The sequence below is a fragment of the Pongo abelii genome, chromosome 13, assembly GCF_028885655.2.
Source record: "Pongo abelii isolate AG06213 chromosome 13, NHGRI_mPonAbe1-v2.0_pri, whole genome shotgun sequence".
In the NCBI taxonomy this organism is placed as follows: domain Eukaryota; kingdom Metazoa; phylum Chordata; class Mammalia; order Primates; family Hominidae; genus Pongo; species Pongo abelii.
In genome coordinates, this window is record NC_071998.2 from 24,550,238 (window position 1) to 24,573,608 (window position 23,371).

Here is a 23,371-nt window from a genome sequence, read left to right on the forward strand (position 1 = left end):
GAGTCCCCAGCGAGCGTGGGGAGACCGGGCAGTCACACTACACTGGGGCTACCTCCTTTCTCTGGCCGAGCAGGAGAGTGGAGAGAGTGCAGCTTGCCCGGGGGAAACTGAGATGGGCTCCCTGCCCACCCTAATCCCCCTGCTCCGGACCCACAGCCCCTGACCAGATCAGATAGGGCACATTCCTGCATGGAGCTGCCCACTTACTGGGACCGTGCTGACGCAGGCAGGGAAATATTAACCTGGAAGAATGGTCGCATGTTCACGTGTACACAACTTGGGGAGTGTGTGTGTGTGTGTGTCTCACTACAGAGAGGCTTCTGCGTGCAAGACCAGACATATATAAGCAGATGCATGTGTGCGCACATACACACATACACACACACACACACACCTGTCCATCCACACAGGCACATGCTCACATATAGGTATATACAAAGACACAAATGCTTCTCACACATGCAAATTTCTTCAGTGTTGTCTCCCTGGCTGCTTCTGTTAATAAGACCCCTCTTCCTTCAGGAAGCCTTCCCTGATAGCTCCAGCTCATACTAGAAAGTGACAAGTCTGAGCTCAATCTCTGGTTTCAGATGCCAAGTTAGGCAGCTCCATATAGGCTCTTTTAGGATGGAGCAGGCCTAGGTTGGAATTCTGGGTTCTCGACTTCAGGGGATCTTTGCCCTTGGACAAGTGGCTGTGCCTGATTCTGTCTGCCTTGGTCTCCATCTGCTCTGTCCTGAAGGCCCATGGATGATTCTGAGAAGGATGAGAGCCTGGGGGTGGGGTGAGGGGGAGTTCTGGTAATTGGTGGGTGTGAGAGTTAAAGACCTTCCTGGGTCCTGCCTGTGCCCTTGCCCTTCCCCAGCCTCGCCGCCTAGTGGGGGAACCCTGGTCTCCCTGGGGTGAGCCGGAGCCCTGGTCTGGATGTTCTAGTTCTAGGTGATCTTGGGCAAGTTGTTACCTTGCTCTGAATCTGTTTTCCTACCTGAAAAATGAGTTTGGAAGGAGACACTTACCTGGGTGGGGCTTAAGTGTGTTTTCTCTTTGGGGCATTCTGAGAACCTTCATGGCTTCAGATGATTCAAGAGAGACCAGGGCTCCTTGAGGGACCTACCCTGCCCTCCTACCCTCACCCCTGCGCCTGGAGCCAGAGCGGCTCCTTCCTTACTTGTTTATACCATGGGCTCCTGAGTTATGCAAAGGATTCCGTGGCTCGAAAGAGTCGGAAAAACCACAAGCGTAAAACAACGTGATGAAAAGCAGTTTTTGTGATAAGTTAATCCAATGGCATGTTGATTGAAACAAATAATCAAAATGTTTAGTTTTTTTGTGTGTGTCAACACTTTGGGGGACATTTGGGGACAGTTTTTAGCATCTTTAGTCATTTTTGTTTCTTCATTCTGATATTTTAAAATTTCGATTTGCATTTTCATCCTTAATTGAGTTTCAGCCAATTGTGTTTATCCCATGCTGTTCATAATAGAGAAGAGTTGGGTCCGTTTAAAATTGGAGACAATCTAAATGCTCATCAATAGAAGGATTCCTTATTATATAATCTCTATCAGGTGGAATGCTGTACAACAGGCATGAGGTGGACGTGGACCTACTGTCATAGAAAGATATTCTTAACAAATGTTTGAATGAAAAAAGTATTTTAGACCGAGTGCGGTGGCTCACGCCTGTAATCCCAGCACTCTGGGAGGCCGAGGCGGGTGGATCACCTGAGATCAGAAGTTTGAGACCAGCCTGCCTAAAAGGTGAAACCCCATCTCTACTAAAAATACAAAAATTAGCTGGGTGTAGCGGCTCATGCCTATAGTCCCAGCTACTCCGGAAACTGAGGCAAAAGAATCACTCAAATCCCGGAAGTGGAGGTGGCAGTGAGCCAAGATTGCACCACTGCACTCCAGCGTGGGTGACAACAGCAAAACTCCGGCTCAAAAGATAAAATAAAATAAAAAAGTATTTTATTTTATTTTTATATATTTATTTATTTTGAGACAGAGTCTCACTCTGTCACCCAGGCTGGAGTGCAGTGGCGCCATCTCAGCTCACTGCAACCTCTGCCTCCTGGGTTCAAGTAATTCTCCTGTCTCAGCCTCCTGAGTAGCTGGAATTACAGGCACCTGCCACCATACCTGGCTAATTTTTGTATTCTTAGTAGGGACGGAGTTTCACCATGTTGGCCAGGCTGGTCTTGAACTCCTGATCTCAGGTGATCCACCAACCTCAGCCTCCCGAAGTGTTGGGATTACAGGAGTGAGCCAATGCACCCGGCTATATTTTTATTTGCTAAAAATAAAACCGTGTGTGTATGTGTGTGTGTGTGTAGGTCCTGGACAGTCACAGTTTAAGTATCAAGAGGGCCTGAGTTTAGACTAAAGGTATGCCAGGTATAAGGTTGTGGCAAATATTGTTTCTTTGAAACTCAAATTTAACTGGGCATCTTATATTTTATCTGGTAACTCCACTCAAGCCCATCCTATGAAGAAAGGACCCCGGGTGTCCCCTCCCTCTCTGCCCCCCAGCTATCTCCACTGGCTCAGAGACCCAGAGACCCCCCGCCGCAGGCTCTGTGCAGACTAACATGCTTCACAGCTCTGACCCAAACTCCCATCTCGGTGGCCCCTTTAGCTGCCTCTCTTCTCTCCGCAGTTTAACTTTTAGCCTCTACTTCTTCAGCGCTGTTGCTACCCTCTATCCCCACCAGCTCATCCAGGCAGCTGTCTGCAAACACCTGCCTGGCCAGCCCCTCCCAGCACCCAACTCTGGGGCAACAGCCCCCTTCTGGCTCCCATCAGCCTCTGGGCAGCCCTGTGTCTGGGTTTCCAGCTCCTTCCCCACCCACTCCTTCTTCGTCATCCTTCTTCCCCAGAATCCTGGCCCTGGCCCTTGCCTCACTCCCTGTGCTTCTTGGACAGCCCCAGTGACTCTAGTGCTGAATGTCCAGGGGCTGATATCTCCTCGTCTCTTTCTCCAGCTAGACCCCTCTCCCCAACCCAGGCCCAACTGCGCCTCTGCCTGCTGGATGCCCTGGGGCCTCAGGGACCTCAGGTTGACCCTGTTGCTCTTCTCTTTGCTTAGAACCCTTCGCAGGCTCCTCAGGCCCTCGGGTTAAAGTCTGAACTCCTTGGCCTGGCTGACAAAGCCCTTCATGGTCTATCCCTGCCCACTTCCGCAGCCCTCTGCAAGTCACTCACAGCTCCCAGGTTTTCTCACAATCCCATCAAGCTTCAAATGTCACGGTCACCTTCCTCCCCCTGCTTGTTTTGGAAAACTCAGTTCCCATGTCACCTCTTCCGGTAGACCTTTGTCCCCCTCGAGCTTGGGCTAGCCCCGTCTGTATTCCTTCCAGCTTATCTGGTGTGTCCTAAGTCACCTGCTGCTTACCTGTCTCTGCCGTGAGACAGATGGGACTGTGTCTTCGCCACCTCTCAGTCCCCAGGGTCAAGCCCTGTAAATGAGCTTGGAGCCTGATCTCTGACCCCAGCATGGATCCCAATTCCCTCCCCCAGTCCAACTCTGCCCAAGTGCTGACATCATCCAAGACCCCAGATCCACTTCTCACGTGACCTCATCCCGGCCCTGGGAGCACACATGGGAAAGGAATAAAGGCAGGGCTCTCCCATTTCCAGGCGTGCACCCCTCCCTTCCTGAGGAAGAGAGGCTGAGTCTCGAGCTCACGTAGAATCTGCAGAGGGAGGCCGGGCGCAGTGGCTCACACCTATAATCCCAGCACTTTGGGAGGCCAAGGCGGGTGGATTACCTGATGTCAGGAGTTCGAGACCAGCCTGACCAACATGGTGACACCCCGTCTTTACTAAAAATCCAAAAAAACTAGCTGGGTTTGGTGGTGCATGTAATCCCAGCTACTTGGGAGGCTGAGGCAGGAGAATCACTTGAACCGGGAGGCAGAGAGTGTGGTGAGACAAGATTGTGCCACTGCACTCCAGCCTGGGCGGAGCAGGACTCTGTCTCAACAACAACAACAACAAAAAGAATCTGCAGAGGGAAGTTAGTGCCTTACAGAGGGCTTCTGACTAGGAAGCCCCGGGACTGTGGCCGACCCCTTCCTCTCCCTGCCTCACCCCTGCAGAAAGATCTGCAGAAAAAGCTGGAAGGGGTGGGAGGGTGTGTGCGGGGGTGGGGACTGGGGCTATGCAGGTTCCAGACCTGGTCTTTGGCACCCTCTACAGGACAGTTCCATTCCCACACCTGAGCTTTGGACAACTGAATCATATGCCCCTTCCCGCCCATGGAGCCTGGTGCCAGAAGGTCCCAGGACTTACCCACCGTCCACCACGCCACGTAGCAAGTGTCCTCAGTGTCTGCAGACCAGAAACACCTCCCCTGTGTCTCAGCACTGGGCCACCTGCTGAAACCCCAAACTGCCTGCCCCATTGTTTGAGACCCAGTCAGGCCTTGGCTCCAAAAGTCCTCTTGGACTGCCGCTGGCCCCCAGGGTCTCTCCTGACTGCACCTTGGTCCCGGAGCTCCCACGCTGCTGGGCCCCGAGCCCCATGTCCCGATCCAGCTCTGGCTCCTTTACGGGGGCCTTGCTGGCCTTTCCTAAGGGAGGTGTTTCCCCGAGGACAGGTGGACTGCTCCTCAGACTATGGGGAGGTCCAGGCCTGGGCTTCTACCTCCTCTCACAGGCTGGTGTTTCTCTGCAAATATGGCTTGTGTGTCCTCCTTCCTCTCAGACTGGGGGCCCCTGAGGACTGGGCCTGAGTTTCCCTTTCCCCCTTCAGAATGGGGGTGCCCTGAGGACTGACCCAGGGCCTCCCCCCGTCCCCTCCACCTGGCTGTTAATCTCCAGTACTTCCACCTCCAGTCCTATTCCGCACAGCTCTCCCCAGTGCTGGGGGCTCAGAGGCCTCTTCAGCCTTCCCCAGGGCTGGGGCTTAGGGACGCTTCCTCAGGTGCTGGCCCCAGAGTCAGGCTGCACATTGGCTTGGAGGACAGGCCTTTCCTCTGGGACTGCAAGGCCCAGAGTGTCCACCCAGAACTCCACCTCTGACCTCACAAAGGCCTGCTTCAGAACTCGGTCTCCATGGCACTGCTGGCCGGACGAGGGATGTTATTTTGGGCAGTGCATCTGGACTTGGTTCAAGTGGCACCAGCCAAATCCCTGCCTTACTGACCTCTCCCCTGGAGGAGCAGAAGCAGTGCTCGAGGCCGCCCTGGGAGGGCTGAGAGGCAGGCTCTGGACTGGGGACACAGGGATAGCTGAGCCCCAGCTGGGGGTGGAAGCTGAGCCAGGGACAGTCACGGAGGAACAAGATCAAGATGTGCTTTAACTGAGAAGCCCCCAAGGCAGAGGCTGAGAATCAGAAGATATTTCAGCAGAGTGAGTGGGGCTCCAGGCAGGGTGGGGATGGGGCGGCCTCCTCAGTGCCCAGATCTGGAAGGGCCATTCCCTGGGTACCATACAGGGAGGAGGTGACTGAGGGATTGTTTGGGGAAGGAGCCCCAGCTGGGAGTGGAAGTCCTGGCTTTCTTGTTATGGTGCAGTACTGTGTTGTTGTGTGACACAGGCACATACACCCTCTCTCTGGGCCTCAGTTTCCTTACCTGTAAGTTGGTTGTTGGGAGGACCAGCGGTAGAGCAGAGATGGCAGGGATGCACTGGGCTGGGCTGTCAGCAGACCATGGGGGTGAGATGAGGAGAGAGCCGAAGACCACCAGCAGTGGACCACAGCAGGAGGCGTGCAGGCCAGAGACGGGTCAGCTGCTGGCTTGCTGGAGTCGTTCCTCCCACGGAGTCCCCTCCCGAGGGGCTGGAGCTGGGGCTGGAGGATTTCGGCAGTCAGGGCTGGAGATAAGAGTCTGTGCTGGAGCTAGAGGGAACTGGGCTAGAGAATCAGGAGGACAGACAGGGTGAGGGGACTTCGGGCTAACTTCATGCTGTCAGAGATAAAGATAGGAGTACAAAGGGGAATTTTTGGGCAAGGTACACAGGTGAAACGAGTTTTCAGGGCCTCATCCTGCATGTTCACCTTCTGTGTGTGTGTGTGTGTGTGTGTGTGCATGCGTGCATGTATGTGCGTGTGCAGGTCCTGGACAGTCACAGTTTAAGTTAGCAGCAAGAGGGCTTGAGGTTAAAGGTATGGCATGCAAACATGAGGCTGGAGACACCGAGTAGAGGCTGAGGACATCTCCACAGTCCAAAGCCGGGCTGCAGACAGGGAAGGTCAGGAGGAGCACTGGAGGGTCTGGCCTGGGTTTGGGGTCCTGGGGCCATCATGGGTGGGGTGGGGCTCCAGGGCGTCGCCTCATTGGCTGAGTACCACTCCTCCCTCCCTGTTGCTTGGCTGGGTTAAGGGAGTGGCACTAGCAGGAGCTGCCCCAGGGCTTCTCCCCTGGGGACCAAGGTCTGATGGAAGTGTGGGGCCAAGTTCTGTGTCCTCCAGCCCTAGTGACCTCTCTTTGGCTCCTCAGCATCTACAAATCTGAAAGACAAAACATGGTTCAAGCATCCAGGCACAGGCGGTAAGTATCCCACCCTCTTCTCACCCTCCAGCCCCCTGTGCTCCACCCAGCCCATTTCAGTGCCCTCCCTGCTCCATCCTCAGCCTCTCCCTTGGGGCAGCTCTCCCCCCTCGACCTCCTCCCCACCCACCCACTCTCCTGAGGTCCCAGAAGAAGAGCATCTTCCACCTGTTGCCTGGGCTGGGTCCTGGGGTGAGGGGAGGCTCAGAAATACTCGGATGAGGGTCAAGGCATGCCGGTGGCCGTCAACTCAGCTGCACTCAGCACCTCTCACCCGCTCAGGCTCAGCTGTCTTTGGGGTGAACAAGAGCCAGTCCTTGCAATGGCCAAGGCTCTGCCTTGTTAGCTTTCTGGCCTCCCCACTCCAGTCCCCTGTTCTCCCTCCTCCAGCCACACTGAGTTTCTTTTCAGGTTTTTTTTTTTTTTTGAGATGGAATCCAATTCTGTCACCCAGGCTGGAGTACAGTGGCATGATCTTGGCTCACTGCAACCTCCTCCTCCCGGGTCCGAGCGATTCTCTTGCCTCAGCCTCCTGAGTAGCTGGGATTACAGGATTACAGGCACACACTACCATGCCAAGCTAATTTTTTTTTTTGTATTTTTAGTAGAAATGGGGTTTCGCCATGTTCGCCAGGCTGTTCTTGAACTCCTGACCTCAGGTGATCCACCCGCCTTGGCCTCCCAAAAGGTTGGGATTACAGGCGTAAGCCACTGCACCTGGCCTCACACTGACTTTCTTTGCTTTCTTCAAACATGCTGAGAGTCCTCTGGTGACTATTCCCTCAACCTGAGAGGCTTTCTGCAGTTAACATACATCCCACTCTCATCTCCTTCGTGGCTTTGCTCTAAGGCCACCTTCTCAACAAGGGTTACTCTGGCTGCCCTATTTGAAATCACACCCCATCTCCAGCCCCTGCACTCCCAATTCCCCTCTCCTTGCTCTGTTTTTTTCCATAGGAGCTGGTACCTTCGCTTATACAAATGTACTTACTTGTTACATTTCATTGCTGTCAGCTCCATGCAAGCAGGGATATTTGCCTGTTGTACACTTGGATGGAGAGAATGAATAGTGCCCCTCTGTTGACATCATTGCCTCTAGCCTACGTCTCTCTCCAGTGCTTTAGATCCTGTTTCTAGAGACCCACTGGTGTCTCACAGGCAACTCAGCTCCTAGATGGAAACAGCCTCCTCCGCCCCCTGCAAGTCCACTCCTCCTGTGCTCTTGGCTCAGTCAGGGGTCCCCTTCTCCTCAGTTGCTCAAGCCAGAAGTCAAGGTCATGTCCTTGATACTTCCCTCTCCCCCATGTCTTACATCCAGTCACTAATCTCCTAAAATACCTAGAATGTGCACAGCTTCCAGCATTCTTTCTACCACCACCCTATTACCCCATGACCACGTCAGGCCACCACCTGCCTATTCTTCAAAACCCCCTTCAGGCCTCACCTCCCATGCCTCCCCTGAGCTCCCCCAGTCCCAGGCTGCGTCTCTCTGCTGGTGTTGCCATTACCCATCTCTTCCATTAAACAGAGTGACCCAAGGGTGGAGAGTGGGTTTTGACTTTGTATCCCTGGTGCTTGACTCATAAGTAGGTGCTCAACAAAAAAAATTTTTTTTTTGAGACGGAGTCTTGCTCTGTTGCCTATGCTGGAGTGCAGTGGTATGATCTCAGCTCACTGCAACTTCCGCTTCTTGGGTTCAAGTGATTCTCATGAATCAGCACCCCCCCAGCTGGGATTACAGGCGCGTGCCACCATGCCCAGCTAATTTTTTTTTTTATTTTTAGTGGAAATGGGGTTCTGCCATGTTGGCCAGGCTGGTCTTGAACTCCTGACCTCAAGTGATCCACCTGCCTCGGCCTCCTAAAGTGTTGGGATTACAGGCATGAGTCACCATACCTAGCCAACAAATGTTTGTTGAATGAAGAAATGTTGGTTAGCAGGTTGAATTGTTGGCTCATGGTTAGTTGGATAGTTCATGGTTGACTGGTTGATTAGATAATTAAATAAGTTAATAGCTGGTTAGCAGGAGAATCAGTTAGTTGGTTTTTGATAGGTTAGTCAAAGGGTTAGTAAGCCACCGGGCGTGGTGGCTCATGCCTGAAATCCCTGCACCTTGGGAGGCTGAGGTGGGAGGATTGCTTGAGTCCAGGAGTTTGGGACCAGCTTGGGTAACATGGCAAAACACCATCTCTACAAAAAATAGAAAAAAATAGCCGGTCATGGTGGCGTGCTCCTGTAGTCCCAGCTACTTGGGAGGCTGAGGTGGGAGGATCGCTTGAACCCTGGGAGTCTAGGCTGCAGTGAGCTGTGACTGTGCCACCGCACTCCAGCCTGGGTAACAGAGTGAGACCCCGTCTCAAAAAAAAAAAAAAGAAAAGAAAAAGAAAAGAAACAAGCGTTAGTGAGTTGTTAGCTATTTAGTTCCTTGGTTAGCAGATTACTTAGGGGATCTGGTTGGCTGTCAGTTTCTTGCTTTGTAGGCTGGCTTTCTTGGGCCCCTCTTCTTAGTCTGTACCCTCTCCTTGAGCTGTCTCATCTATGCCCGTGGCTCAGATGACCATCTGTGGTTTGCTGTCCTCCAAATGTGTCTGTAAGTGACACCACATGACCAGCTGCCTCCTCACTGGCCATCCCACCCAAGTGTCTAGCGGGCTCCTCACACTCAACATGCCCAGAAAGGGCCTCCTTGTCCATTCTCCCGCAGCTACTCTGCTGCACCCCATAGTCATTCCGCTGCCCTAGCCAGGACCTGAGGGCATCGCTGAGCTGCCCCACTCCGTTCCCTCTCTAACCGAACACCAAGCCTGTCAGCTTGACTGTGCTCCTGTGGCCATTGGCACCGCCGTTTCTGTGGCTCAGGCTGCCACCACTTCTCCACCCATCTGTGGAGAAGCTGATGCTCACCCTGCCTCCACTCCACTTCCTCCATCCTGGCCTCCACAGGGGAGCAGCTCTCCTGCTGAAATCCTCCACTTGGCCCATGGCCCTCTGGTAGAGTTCAGACTCCCTAATGTGGGCCATGAGGCCTTCTGCCACCTGGCCCTGGCCCCTCTCTGTCCATCTCATGCAACCTCCACTCCTCCGCGGCCAGCCCATTCCTGCACATTGGATACTGCCTTAGCTGCAGGCCTTTGCACATGCCAGTCCTATGCCCAGAATGATCCCTGCCTCCCTGGAGTCTCCTTTACCCACCAGCCTTCTTTTCTTGACCTAAATTTCCCTTTCTCTGGGAGCCTCCTACCCCCTCCTCTAGGCCATTCACTTCCTCCACATGTCCCATGGTGCCTACTCTCAGCTGGGGCAGTGCTCATCACACTGCATAGTAATTGCTCAATTGATTGCTTTTCTTCCCATGGGCTGGATCGTACCAGTGTCCTTTACTGCAGTGCCTGAACATTCTAGGCATAGTAGATTCAAGAAGTCTTGAGTTCATTGGCTGGTTGGAGGTTATCTGTTGCTTACTGTGTCTTGCCTGCTGTGTGGTGATGAGGAAGGAGCCAGGCTTCCAGGATTCTCTTGGTGTTCTTGGCTTTCTGCTCTGTCCACTTCTCTCTCCTCTTCTGTGGTTACCTCCAGCATGGGAGCTGGGCTTGGATGGGGGCCTGTGGAGGGTCACCTCGCCCTGCCAGGGAGAGCAGCAGCATTCCTCAGGGCTCCTAAATTCTCCTGGCCTCACAGCAGCAAAAAGTAAGCAGAGGGAATGAGAGATGTCCAGGCATGGAATAAAACATCTTCCACTTTTCAGCTGAGACCCTCTGTTCATAGCTCACCCATCCCAGTCCTTGCTCTATTCCTTACCCCAGAGAAACAAAACCAGGGATGAGTAGATGGAGGGGGATGCAGAGTTGTGCAGGTAATCCACTGGCCCCCATCCAACTCCAGCTCCCATGCAGCATCGTATAGGGGTCTCATTATCCCATGAGCAGCCTCCTCAGCCCTGAAGAAGAGACCCTACCAATGCAAGCAGCAGCCCAAAGACAGTCCTGGGAAGGTACCATAGAGGCAGGGGAGAGGTAGACAGAGCAGGGAGCCAAGAACACCAAGGGAATCCTGGAAGCCTGGCTCCTTTCTCATCAGCACACAGCAGGCAACAACCAGCCAATGAACCAAAGATTTATTGAATCTAGTATGCCTACTATGTTCAGGCACTGCAGCGAAGGAAACTGGTATGATCCCAACTCTTAGGAAGAAAAACCATTAATTAATTAAGCTTTTTTTTTTTTTTGAGACAGGGTGTCGCTCTGTCACCCACGCTGGAGGGCAGTGGTGTGATCTCAGCTCACCGCAACCTCTGCCTTCTGGGCTCAAGCAGTCCTCTCACCTCAGCCTCCCCATTAGCTGAGACCACAGGCATGCACCACCACACCTGACTAATTTTTGTATTTTTTTTTTTTTTTTTTTTGGTAGAGATGATGTTTTGTCATACTGCCTAGGCCGGTCTTGAACTCCTGGGCTCAAGCGATCAGCTCGCCTCGGCAAGTGCTGGGATTACAGGCGTGAGCCATGTGCCTGGCCTAACTGAGAAATTACTATGCAGTGTGATGAGCACGCCCCAGCTGAAAGAGTGGGCACTGTGGGGCATGTGGAAGAAATGAATGGCCTAGAGGAGAGGGTAGGAGGCTCTCCCAGAGAAAGGGAAATTTGGGTCAAGAAAAGAAGGCTGGTGGGTAAAGGAGCCTCCGGGGAGGCAGGGGACCATTCTGGGTGTAGGACTGGCATGTGCAAAGGCCTGCAGCTAAGGCAGTACGTGATGTGCAAGGGTGGGCTGGCCAGAGGAGTTGAGGGGCTGGTGTCAGCTTCCGGGCATGCAGACAGTGAGATAGCAGAGTGACTAGTGTAAACAAGCACTAAGGCCACACTTAGAGGTACCTGTATCCCTCTTCTTCCTCTGTTTTTTTTTTTTGTTGTTTTTTGTTTTTTTTGAGATGGAGTCTCGCTCTTGTTGCTCAGGCTGGAGTGCAGTGGCAAGGTCTCGGCTCACCGCAACCTCCATCTCCCATGTTCAAGCGATTCTTCTGCCTCAGCCTCCGAAGTAGCTGGGATTACAGGCATGCGCCACCATGCCTGGCTAATTTTGTATTTTTTAGTAGAGATGGGGTTTCTTTATGTTGGTCAGGCTGGTCTCGAACTCCCGACCTCAGGTCATCTGCCAACCTTGGCCTCCCAAAGTGCTGGGATTATAGGCGTCAGCCACCGGGCCCAGCCCCTCTTCTTCCTCTCTATCCTCCAGGCCCACCCCACCACCTTCCCCAAACTCCAGTCCTATACCTCTCCTTATACGCAGATTTGGGACTTGTTACTCACCTGTTTCATCTACCTTTCCATCTAACTGTGCAATTAGCTAAATATAAAGCAAGTGCCAGGCACTTTGGGAAGCTCTGAGGATCTAATTGAGAGTAAGACAGATTCCCCAGTTTTCACTCATTCAACAAATATTTATTGCACATCTACTATGTGCCTGGCATTGTGCTAGGCACTGAAGATACACCAGAAAGTAGATCCAGTCCTTCTTTTTCTCCCTCCCTCTCTCGGTCATTCATTCATTCACTCACTCTCTCACAAACCTCTGTTTGCACTGACCTGGTTGCACAACCTGGTGCATTTTGCTGACCCCTTCATTTTTGGCAGAACCTGACACATGTTTCAGCGCTCAGTGCTGTTTATAGAGCTCAGCAGCAGACTTTGTCACACCTCATGCTGTTTGTAGAGTGCCTCACTGTTGCCAGGCCCTGGCCTGTGACCCCAAAGTTCTGGCTCTAGCAGATAGGCAGACAGACAAATGGACAGACATAGACAACTGAGCTCCACTTTCCAGCCTGCTGTCTCCCACCCTGCTTTTTCCCAGAGGCTTGTTGGCACCGTGGATTGCACTTTCAGCTCCCCACCTGCCCGTCTGCAAAGTGGCCTCATTGGTGTGCCATTTTTACTGGTCCAGTCCCAACTAGAACGGGCATGGCCTGGCCATCTACCCCAGTTCCTCTCCATGTCCTCATGGCTCTCAAGTGTCTCCAATTCCAGCTGTACCAGCTGCCCTGGGCAAGAGGAGGTGTGTGTGGCGAGGCTGCTGGGTTACCTATTAACTCAGCTGTGAGTTGAAGAGCCGATGGGCAGCAGGCAGACTTGAGTCTCCTTTCTGTCCATGGGCTCGGGCCACTGTCTCAGGTCCACTCGTGGCTCCAAAATGGTCTCCTGGCCCGTGATAGCAAAGATCCAGCATATACTGCAGAGGAAGATGGTGCGAGAGTTCCTGGCCGAGTTCATGAGCACATATGTCATGATGGTGAGTGGGCGGGCAGCACGAAGTGGGTGGGGCTCCACCAGGGCCGTCCATGACCCCCTCCCCATGCTGACCCCATGGGTGACATTGTCCATTCCTTGCCTCTGAGCTGGGAGCCTGGGGAAGCAGCAGAGGAAAGTAAGGAGGGGGGGCTTTCTCATCAAGTCTTTTTGGACAAAAAGGGCTCATAATATGTGGGGGTCAAATGAAACCATGCACTGGGGTATCCGGGGCATGGCTCGAAATGGGGAGAAGGGAAACCCAGGGTAAAGAGATTGAAGAGGCCCAGGTGCAGTGGCTCATGCCTGTAATTCCAGCACTTTGGGAGGCTTAGGCAGGTGGATCACCTGAGGTCAGGAGCTCGAAACCAGCCTGGCCAACATGGTGAAACCCTGTCTCTACTAAAAATACAAAAATTAGCTGAGCATGGTGGTGGACACCTGTAATCTCAGTTATTCAGGAGGCTGAGGCAGGAGAATCACTTGAGCCCAGGAGGCGAGGCAGAGGTTGCAGTGAGCTGAGATCACACCATTGCACTCCAGCCTGGGTGACAGGAGCGAAACTCTGTCTCAAAAAAAAAAAAAAGAGAGAGAGATTGAAGAGAAACTTGATGATCGGGCTCTGATAATGAATCCAGAAGGCAATGGGCGATGTTGAAGACTGGCAAGCAGGGGAGTGAGATGATCAGATTTGGATTTTAAAGGTAATTTTGGTGCAATGTGGAGCATAAGCAGGACAGGCAAGGCTGGCAAGAGGGAACCAGTTAAGAGGCTGTTTTTGATCTGGGACAGAGAGAGGGCGATGACTGGTCTGGGGTTGGAGAAGAAAGCACATGTTTGAAAGGGCTGTGGAAGATGGAATTGGGGAGACTCTGCCAGCAGAAGATGTGGGCAAAGCGCCGATGAGCTGTTCTGGAGCACAGGGCCCAGCACAGGGCCCAGCACAGGGTGAGAGGCGAGATGCCTGTGGGGAAATCCGGGAGATAGTTAAACACAGGCAAGGGGCTGGAGCTCAGGAGACGCTTGGTCTGGAAGGAAAAAGTTGAAGTTCATCACAACACAGGTGCTGGTTGTCAACACTGTCCAGAGAGAGTGCACAGAAAAAGAAAAGGATAGTTTGAGGACAGAGCCCTGAGGAATGAACAGGGGCACGCACAGGAGCCTGAGGAGGAACGGTTAAAGAGGTGGGAGGAGAACCAGAGCAGACTGCGTGACAGACGGGGGCAGTGGTTCCACCAGGAAGAAGCTGTCAGCGGCGTGGGCAGCGGCAGATGGGCCACGCGAGGTGAGCACTGGCAAGAGGCCTTAGGGTTTGGCAACGTGGAAGTTGCTGGTAACCTGGACAAGGGCTCTTCTTTAGTGTGTGATTGGGACAGAATCCAGACTGCAGGCAGGATGTGAGGTTGCTCCCTCTCCACCTGCTTCAGCCCTGCCACTTACCCCAACGAGCCTCTGCCCCTAACATGACTGTAGCCATGTTTATTGTATCTTATGCAGGGTCCAGGGTCCAGGGTCTAGAAAAAGAAGGGGCAGCCTCTAGGAAGGGAGGCAAAGGCAGCCAGGTGCATGCTAGAGGAAGGTGGGGGTGAGAGAGGCTGTTTGTGTGTGTGGTGGGGCCCATGGAGCTCAAGGGAGAGAGGAAATCGGAACACCAGGGTTCTTAGCCTGACCCTGCCACTGATTGACCAGTTGGCCTTGGGCAGGTCTCTCCCTGGCTTAAAGCCTGACTTCTCACTTATATCGTGTAGAATTAGGCCTTCATGGGCTTTGGAGCTGTGTTTGAATCCTAGCTCTGTTATCTTCTAGCTGTGTGGCTATCCACAAGTATCTTAACTGTTCATAAATTTAGCTTTCTTGTTTTTGAGACAGGGTCTCACTCTGTCTCCTAGGATGGAGTGCAGTGGTGCGATCTCAGCTCACTGCAGCCCCCACCTCCCATGCTCAAGTGACGCTCTTGCCTCAGCCTCCTGAGTAGCTGGGACTACAGGCGCGTGCCACTGTGCTCAGCTAATTTTTCTGTTTTTAGTAGAGATGGGGTTTCACCATGTTGGCCAGGCTGGTCTCGAACTCCCGAATTCAGGTGACCTGCCTGCCTCGGCCTCCCAAAGTGCTGGGATTGCTGGCAAAAGTCACCTCACCCGGCCCACAACTGTAGCTTCCTTATTGGTTAACAGGAACATTAACATCAAGCTGAAGGACTTGTGTGAAGAAGGCCAAGTCTCAGCACCCAGTACACATGTGGTACCCATGTATTGGTCCCTTGTTATTAGGACAGGTGCTCTAGCTACTCTCTCCTCTCTGCCTCTGGCCCTCCCCTGCTCCTCTCTTACCTCCCCACCTGCTTTGGCTCCTGAGCTGTGAGGACAACAGTTGGATCCTGTCCCTCCTTAATCCAGGGCAAAGTAATTCACTTATCACAAGACATTCCAGCCCCATGAGGGCTGTTAACCCTTGGAACCTCGGAGGCAGGAGGGTGCGTCCTCTGAGAGCTGTTAGGGAAATAGGCACTGCCCACATGCTTGATACCTGCCCACATCTGTGTTTCTCTTCCTTTTGTTGAGATTTTCATTGAGCACCTAATGCATCCCGGGCTCTGTGATGCTAAGCCCCTTAACGTGCAGCATCTTCCCAAATCCTTGCAATAGCCCTGTGAATTAGGTACTATTATTATCCCAGTTTCACAGATGGGAAAACTGAGGTTCCTTGAGACTAAGCCTTTTGCCCAAGGTCACACTTTAAGTCAAGATTAAATCCAGTGCTGTCTAATATCACACTTTTTTTTTTTTTTTTTTTGAGATACAGTCTTGCTTTGTCGCAGTGGCACAATCTCGGCTCACTGCAACCTCCACCTCCCGGGTTCAAGCGATTCTTGTGCCTCAACCTCCGGAGTAGCTGGAATTACAGGTACATGCCACCATGCCCAGCCAATTTTTGTATTTTTAGGAAAGACGAGGTTTCACCATGTTGTCAAGGCTGGTCTTGAACTCCTGACTTCAAGTGATCCTCCCACCTCAGCCTCCCAAAGTGCTGGGATTACAGGCATGAGTCACCGTGCCCGGCCCAATATCACAGTCTTGACCCTTAACCTCTATGCTCTGTCCCTTAGCTTAAATATTGCCAGCTTTTAAAGACTCTGGCTTGTTAATGCTCCCCCAGCCAGGGTAAGGTCCTCACTTTCGGGTAGTTCAAGATGCCTCTCTCGGCCTCAGTTTCCCCATTTATAGAGTGGGAGAAAAATTCTTGCTGTGCAGATTTGCTGTGAGGATTGAAGACAGTAGCACTTATAAAAGAACTGTGTGAGGTGTAAGCCTATATCGGACATTGTGTTGTTGTTATTTTTAGTTGCCAGGCTGTGCCAAGAAGTGAGGGCTTTTTTTTTGTTTTTGTTTTTGTTTTAATATATATATAGGAATCTCAGTGAGTCACCAGGGTGAAGGTTTTGCCAAAAAAGCTAGTGTGACCTTGACCCCATTTATTGCAGCCAGGACGAGGGAAGTGGACTGATCCATGTTGCAGCTTCCAGGGGTGTTGCCCTTGGAGCTGGCCTCCTGGCTGTGGGGGAGAGTTGGATGGGCTGGGCCACATTCACTGATCAGGCAGAGGAGGGGCTGGAGCCATCTGGGCCCTGGAAAACCAGCCATATACGTGAGACACGGGGCAAGGGTTGTAGATCACATGCTACAGGGGCCAAGAGAGCGGCAACTCAGGGCGGTGGGGACTTTGGCTGGCTGCAGAGTGCCAATCTGTGCAAGGCTGTATAGCTGCCGCCACTCCAGCTGACTGTTGCCATGGAGGGTGGAATGCAGGCCAGTGTTGCCTAAGCTGCTCATTTTTCAAGAGAGACGGAAACTTCTGTTCTTCAAAACCAAGTTATCTAAACAAAACCTGTGCGCTGGATGAATTAGGTGCATGAGTTGCCAGTCGGCAACCCTGACACAGGGAATCATGTGGGGTTCATTCACTCACCCAGTATTTTATTTTATTTTATTTTATTTTTATTTTTGAGACACAGTCTCACCCTGTTGCCCAGGCTGGAGTGCAGTGGTGTGATCTCAGCTCACTGCTCTGCCTCCCAGGTTCAAGTGATTCTCCTGCCTCCACCTCCCGAGTAGCTGGGATTACAGGCATGTGTCACCACGCCTGGCTAATTTTTTGTATCTTTAGTAGAGACGGGGTTTCACCATGTTGGCCAGGCAGTCTCGAACTCCTGACCTCACGATAGGCCTGCCTAGGCCTCCCAAAGTGCTGGGATTACAGGAGTGAGTCACCATGCCCGGCCTATGCTCATCCAGTATTTTTAGCACATGGTATTGGAATGGGGGAAAGGCCATGGGGGCCCCTCTGTTTTCAGACCCTCCATGCCTGCTCCAGTACCTCCACCTCTTGACCCTGCCAGCCTGTCAACCTGTCCTGGCCTCACTACCCCCTGCACCTCCAACTGTTCCTGTCCTCTCCTGTTGTATCTTATCCTGGATCCGAAGCCAGCCCAGCTCTGGGCTCCCCTGCTTCTGTCCTGGGGCTTCTGAGGGACCCAGTGGGCCCTGCTCAGCTGCCTCTCTCCCACCATATCTGGGCTATTTCACATTTTCTCAGACTTCCCCAAAGCTGCTCTGTACTCTGACTTTTTTTTTTAAATCAGCAAATGGCTTGATCTGCTGCTTGACAGGTAAAATAAACACTTCCTGTGTTCAGCTCACCCTCTTGTCCCTCTCACCACGAGACCCATTAACCACCTGTGTATCCACATATCACCCCTTGGCTGGGGCGGGGTCCTCTCCTTCCCGGAGGACCCCTCCGCTTCTGCACCAATCCAGCTGTCCAGCCTATTCAGGTACTTTACTCTGTCCTTTTTCTCTGTCCTTTATCTTCACCCCGTCCCTCTCTTAGCCTATAAACATACTGAAGTTTCTCCACTAAAAACAACACAAAATGAAACATCCCTCTCTTCACCCCGTCAGCCCCTTCGTGGGATCATGTTCTCTCTCCCCTGCTCCTCAGGCGAGTTCTCGAAGAGGAGTCTACACTGGTGCCTTTCAACTCTTTTTTTTTCTTTTTTTTTTTTTTTTGAGACGGAGTCTTGTTCTGTCACCCAGGCTGGAGTGCAGTGGCGTGATCTCGGCTCACTGCAAGCTCCGCCTCTTGGGTTCAAGCAATTCTCCTGTCTCAGCCTCCTGAGTAGCTGGGATTACAGGCGAGCGCCACCACACCTGGCTAATTTTTGTATTATTAGTAGAGACAGGGTTTTGTCATGCTGGTCTTGAACTCCTGACCTAAAGTGATCCATCCACCTCAGCCTCCCGAAGTGCTGGGATTACAGGCATGAGCCACCGCACCCAGCCTGGTCTGCCTTCTTACCCTGTACCCTCTCCTGGGGCCTTCTCCTCTGACGGCTTTGACTTCGGCCCTCATGTCTACAATTGTCCAGGTTTTCTCTTTTATCAACTCTAGAACAGAGTTCTCCAGGGGAAATACAATACAAGCCATCTGTATAATTTAAATTTTTCTAGTATCCACATTAAAAAGGTAAAAAGCAACAGGTGAAATTAATTTTAATAATTAACCCATATATCCAAAATCCTATTTCAAGATGCAGTCAATGTAAAATTATTAGGATATTCTGGCCAGGCATGGTGGCTCACACCTGTAATCCCAGCACTCTGGGAGGCTGAGGTGAGAGGATTGCTTAAGGCCAGGAGCTCAAGACCAGTCCGGGCAACATAGTGAAACCTCATCTCTACACAAAATAAACTGAAAAAATTAGCTGGGACAGGGTGCAGTGGCTCATGCCTGTAATCCCAGCACTTTGGGAGGCCAAGGCAGGCAGATCATCTGAGGTCAGGTGTTTGAGACCAGTCTGGCCAACATCGTGAAGCCCCGTCTCTACCAAAAATACAAAAAAATAGTTGGGCATGGTGGCGTGCACCTATAATCTCAACTACTCGGGAGGCTAAGGCAGGAGAATCACTTGAACCCAGGAGTTGGAGGTTGCAGTGAGCCGAGATCGCGCCATTGCACTCCAGCTTGGGCAATAGAGCAAGACTCTGTCTCAAAAAAAAAAAAAAAAAATTGGCTGGGTGCCTAGGCACATGCCCATAGTCCCAACTACTTGAGAGGCTGAGGTGGGAGGATCACTTGAGCCCAGGAGATGGAGGCTGCAATGAGCCCTGATCATGGCACTGCACTCCAGCCTGGGTGATAGAGCGAAACCCTGTCTCAAACATCAAACAAACAAACAAACAAATAAAACAGAGGCACAAGAAAGGAAGGCACATGGAGCAGCACAGTTGTTTGGTTTGAGGCCATCTGGCACAGGTAACTGCCTGGATTTAATCCTGGCTTGCCATGTACAGGCTGTGTGACCTTGGACAAGCCATTCAAGTTCTCTAAGCTTCAGATTACCCATCTGTCAAGTGGGGGAGAATAACAGTGCTTAACATGTAAGACTGGTGTAAGGGTTAAAGGAGGTGATCAGTATAACTCAGTGGCATGTAGGCAGTGCTCAATAAATGATTATTATTATTTAGTAGTAATACTATTGCTGAATACAAAGAGTATTAGGGCAGATATGAAGCAGGCAGAAAGGATGAAATTATGCAGCGTCTTCAGTGGTGGCCTACTGAGTTTGGACTTTATCCTAGAAGTGGAGGGGAGCCAGTGAGTGAGTCTGGGGAAAACGCGATGGGGTTTTTGTTAGGAAGATCACTCTGGCTGCAAGGAAGAGGCTGGGTGAGGTTTGGGGAGAATGTAAGCAGAGCTGATTGGGTGCTGGGGAGGATGGGGAGGAAGCTGTCATTTGCAACATCTGAGTTTCTGGCTCGGCCAACGGGGTTGGGGAACATAGAGTGAGGAGCAGGTGTGCTGTGAGATGGCGAACCTTCAACAGAGCCTGAAACACCATGGAACACCAGGAGAGTTCCAGTGGGGATTTGCAAATAGGGATCTGGCTCCCCCACGGAGATGATGGGAATTTTAGCGCATCAGGCATAGCTGAAACTGTCTACGTGGTAAAACCATGCCTGAAAAGACCTTTGGAAAATCAGGAGGTTGCTGGAGCCCTTGGAGAGAGCTTTGGTGTCTGTGACATGTGGAAGTGGAAACCAGATTGAGGAGGGGGTGCAAGGGAAGGGGTGAAGCAGCTGGCCAGTGTGTTCTCTCCTGCAGCCTGACTGAAACAGGGAGGGGGCAACCGGGAACCCACAGCTGGAGAAGGACACTGGGCAGGGGTGGGACAGTTTGCTGGGAAGGATGAGACTCCAGTGTGTGGGAGCCGATCAATAGGAGGATGGGAGGTATGGGGGAGACGGAGGCCTCTGCAGAGGGAGAGGATAGCACAGGAGCCAGGGCTGAAGGGAACAGTGGATCTAGACTGAGGCTAATGGGCCTGAAGGTAGGCCCCTTCCCCTGTGAAGGCGGCATTATCTGAGGAGCCGGGAGGGATGGGCAAGAAGCAGCAGCTTGGGAATGCCGCCTGAGGTCAGTGGAAATGAAGCTGAGGGCAAGACAGTTAGGGCCCCACTGTTCCAGCATTGTGGGGGTTGCGGCGAAGTGTGTGTGTGCGTGTGTGTGTGTGCGCGCGCGTGTGCTTGTGTGTGCAGGGAGGGGTTCCTGGCAGAGTCAGGCATGGATGGATTTGGAGGTCCCTTGAAGAAACTTCCTTCAGGTCAGCCTGAAGTGTGAGGGACTCTGAGGGGGTGCAATGCATGCCAGCCATCCCCTCCTCACAGCCCTGCCTCACCCCAAAACTTCAGGTGGGCCTGGGGCTGAGGTGCTTGGATGTTTGTCGTAAAAGCTTCTAACTCTGCCGCTCCACCCGGCTCTCAGTGGCTCAGGTCTGAGAAGCCTCAGCAGGGGCAAGGGGAGGAGGCAGTGAGGATGGAAGGCTCTGGAGGAAGAGGGCGTGGCAGAGGGTCTTCGAGGCAATGCCAGGGAGGCCCAGGGCATGGAGGTGAGGAGCTAGAACTGAGCTCTGAGCCCTCCTCTGAGGTTGGGGCTTCTGGGCAAGCAGCCCCCTTAGAGGCCCTCCCTTGTAGGTATTCGGCCTTGGTTCCGTGGCCCATATGATTCTAAATAAAAACTATGGGAGCTACCTTGCTGTCAACTTGGGTTTTGGCTTCGGAGTCACCATGGGAGTGCACGTGGCAGGCCGCATCTCTGGTGAGTGAGCCCAGGCCCTGCCGGACCGGGCAAGACCAGGTGTCCCCAACGGGCTCTTTCCTGCCCGCCTCAGCCAGCTCCTTTGCCAGCACAGCCAGTGCCTCAGCCTGGCCACCGGGCGGGAGGAAGTCTCCTCTGAACCCCGTGCCTATGACGTGTCTGCCCCAGGTTCTTCCTGGGCCCCCCTGACCTACCATTTTCACTGGCTGGGTCATCTTAGGCAAGCCATCGCCTTCTGTGTTCCTCAGTTTCCTTAAGAGTGAAACGAAGATGGTGGCCCCTGCCTCACGGGGTGGTTGTGAGGGCTCAAGGAGAGAGCTCTGTCACGGAGCATGCTGTCATACACACTAGCCGTCGTTGTTCTCATGCTGTTTGTCACTGTTGCTTGTTCTGCTCTCACTCCCTGACACACTTGCCTGCTGCCCGCAGGAGCCCACATGAACGCAGCTGTGACCTTCGCTAACTGTGCGCTGGGCCGCGTGCCCTGGAGGAAGTTTCCAGTCTATGTGCTGGGGCAGTTCCTGGGCTCCTTCCTGGCGGCTGCCACCATCTACAGTCTCTTCTACAGTGAGTGTCCTGCCCGGGTGTCCGCCTCTGGCCTCAGCCGCCTCCTATGAAATATGGGCAGATTGGACCTCAGTGTCCTGATTTGTAAAAAATAGCTGGGAGAAAAAAGCCTTGGAGCTCCCCTACCCTCTAACCTATAACCTCATTTCTGGGACCCCGGTGGGGCTTAGTAGGGGCCAGGTTCGCATGACAGTCTGTGTCTCTGCAGCGGCCATTCTCCGCTTTTCGGGTGGACAGCTGATGGTGACCGGTCCCGTCGCTACGGCTGGCATTTTTGCCACCTACCTTCCTGATCACATGACATTGTGGCGGGGCTTCCTGAATGAGGTCAGTGGTCCAGGATGAGTACCCCTCCCCCTGCCCTCCACCCCTCAGGATGGAGCCAGCAGGGAGTCCCTCCGGATAGACAGGACAAGAACTCTGGATGGAGACTCTACCGAGACGTGTCTCTGCTGGTGGGCTTGGGTCTGGGGCACTGCCGAGGTCCTGTGGCTTGGGGAGGGGCCCAGGTGAGCTGCCACAGCATCTGCTCCTCAGGCGTGGCTGACCGGGATGCTCCAGCTGTGTCTCTTCGCCATCACGGACCAGGAGAACAACCCAGCACTGCCAGGAACACAGGCGCTGGTGATAGGCATCCTCGTGGTCATCATCGGGGTGTCCCTCGGCATGAACACAGGATATGCCATCAACCCGTCCCGGGACCTGCCCCCCCGCATCTTCACCTTCATTGCTGGTTGGGGCAAACAGGTCTTCAGGTACTGCCCCTGCCCAGGCCCATTCCTTTGAGTTTTTCCGTGGGTCCCCTGTGTGTTGAGGGGTGGGGGGTGATGTGAGGGGCAGCACAGGAGGGTCCTGCAGAGCCCCCACGTGGCCTGGGGAGCAGGAGTGAGTCCCAACGTTTCCCCAGGCCAGTACAGATACAGATCCTGCACCTGCACTGAGTGTCAACCCTGTCCCTGAATCGGGCTGAGGCTGACCAGGGCCCCGGGTTGGGGCTGTTTCCTGGGGTAGCCTGGGGATGACTCCTCTGATCAACCTGTCTTGGCCCGAGGTGGATGAGGGTGCTGTGCTGGGCATCAGCCCTCTCAGCAAGCCTCTGCCTCTTGCCTGCAGCGATGGGGAGAACTGGTGGTGGGTGCCAGTGGTGGCACCACTTCTGGGTGCCTATCTAGGTGGCATCATCTACCTGGTCTTCATTGGCTCCACCATCCCACGGGAGCCCCTGAAATTGGAGAACTCTGTGGCGTATGAAGACCACGGGATAACCGTATTGCCTAAGATGGGATCTCATGAACCCACAATCTCTCCCCTCACCCCCGTCTCCGTGAGCCCTGCCAACAGATCTTCAGTCCGCCCTGCCCCACCCTTACATGACTCCATGGCCCTAGAGCACTTCTAAGCGGAGATTATTTGTGATCCCATCGCTTCCCCAATAAAGCAAGGCTTGTCCCACAGCAGTACCCCCACTTCCTGGGGGCCTCCTGTGGTTGGGCTTCCCTCTTGGGTTCTTCCAGGAGCTCTAGGGCTATGTCTCAGCCCAAGGTATAGAGACGAGGCACCTCAAGTCTTTCATGCCCTGGGAACTAGGGTGCCCCAAGGGGAGAATGGGGAAGAGCTGACCTGCACCCTCAGTAGGAACAGGGTGAGATGAAAGAATGACAGAAACAGAATGAGGGATTTTCAGGCACGGGGGAAGGAAGGGCGGTTTTGGGGAACAGACCGTAGCTGACTGGTGGGGGCCGGCTTTGGAAATACTTTGAGGGGATCCTGAGATTGGACTCTAGACTCTCCCCTGGTTCTTCCCTTCCCCGAGTTCTGGCCGGTTCTTGGACCAGACAAGGCAAGGCCCAAGAAGGTAGATCAGAATTTTTTAGGCTTTTTT

At 53.1% G+C, this 23,371-nt stretch overlaps 1 protein-coding gene across 5 annotated transcripts; it reads left to right on the forward strand.

The window, feature by feature from the left end:
• The first annotated feature begins 5,039 nt into the window (after nucleotides 1-5,039).
• AQP7 (aquaporin 7) lies at nucleotides 5,040-22,943 on the forward strand. 5 transcript variants are annotated; one of them, XM_024252277.3, is made up of 9 exons: nucleotides 5,050-5,350; nucleotides 6,057-6,193; nucleotides 6,442-6,492; nucleotides 12,655-12,772; nucleotides 20,799-20,922; nucleotides 21,352-21,489; nucleotides 21,698-21,816; nucleotides 22,027-22,244; nucleotides 22,603-22,943. In XM_024252277.3, exons 3-9 carry the CDS (start codon nucleotides 6,467-6,469, stop codon nucleotides 22,886-22,888), a joined length of 1,029 nt encoding a protein of 342 aa, XP_024108045.1. In that variant the 5' UTR covers nucleotides 5,050-5,350; nucleotides 6,057-6,193; nucleotides 6,442-6,466; the 3' UTR covers nucleotides 22,889-22,943. The 5 variants fall into 5 exon arrangements, with proteins under 5 accessions (XP_024108044.1, XP_024108045.1, XP_054375724.1 ...); XM_024252276.3 differs by lacking the exon at nucleotides 6,057-6,193 and having other exon boundaries at nucleotides 5,040-5,350; XM_054519749.2 differs by lacking the exons at nucleotides 6,057-6,193; nucleotides 6,442-6,492; nucleotides 12,655-12,772 and having other exon boundaries at nucleotides 5,053-5,350.
• The last annotated feature ends 428 nt before the right edge of the window (nucleotides 22,944-23,371 follow it).

Excerpts from the sequence above, each read along its gene's own strand:
- AQP7 (XM_024252276.3), top strand. The coding sequence starts at position 6,467 with ATGGTTCAAGCATCCAGGCACAGGCG. Across the intron at positions 6,493-12,654 it reads CAAGCATCCAGGCACAGGCG|GTCCACTCGTGGCTCCAAAA; the intron begins GTAAGTATCCCA and ends CCACTGTCTCAG. Across the intron at positions 20,923-21,351 it reads CGTGGCAGGCCGCATCTCTG|GAGCCCACATGAACGCAGCT; the intron begins GTGAGTGAGCCC and ends TGCTGCCCGCAG.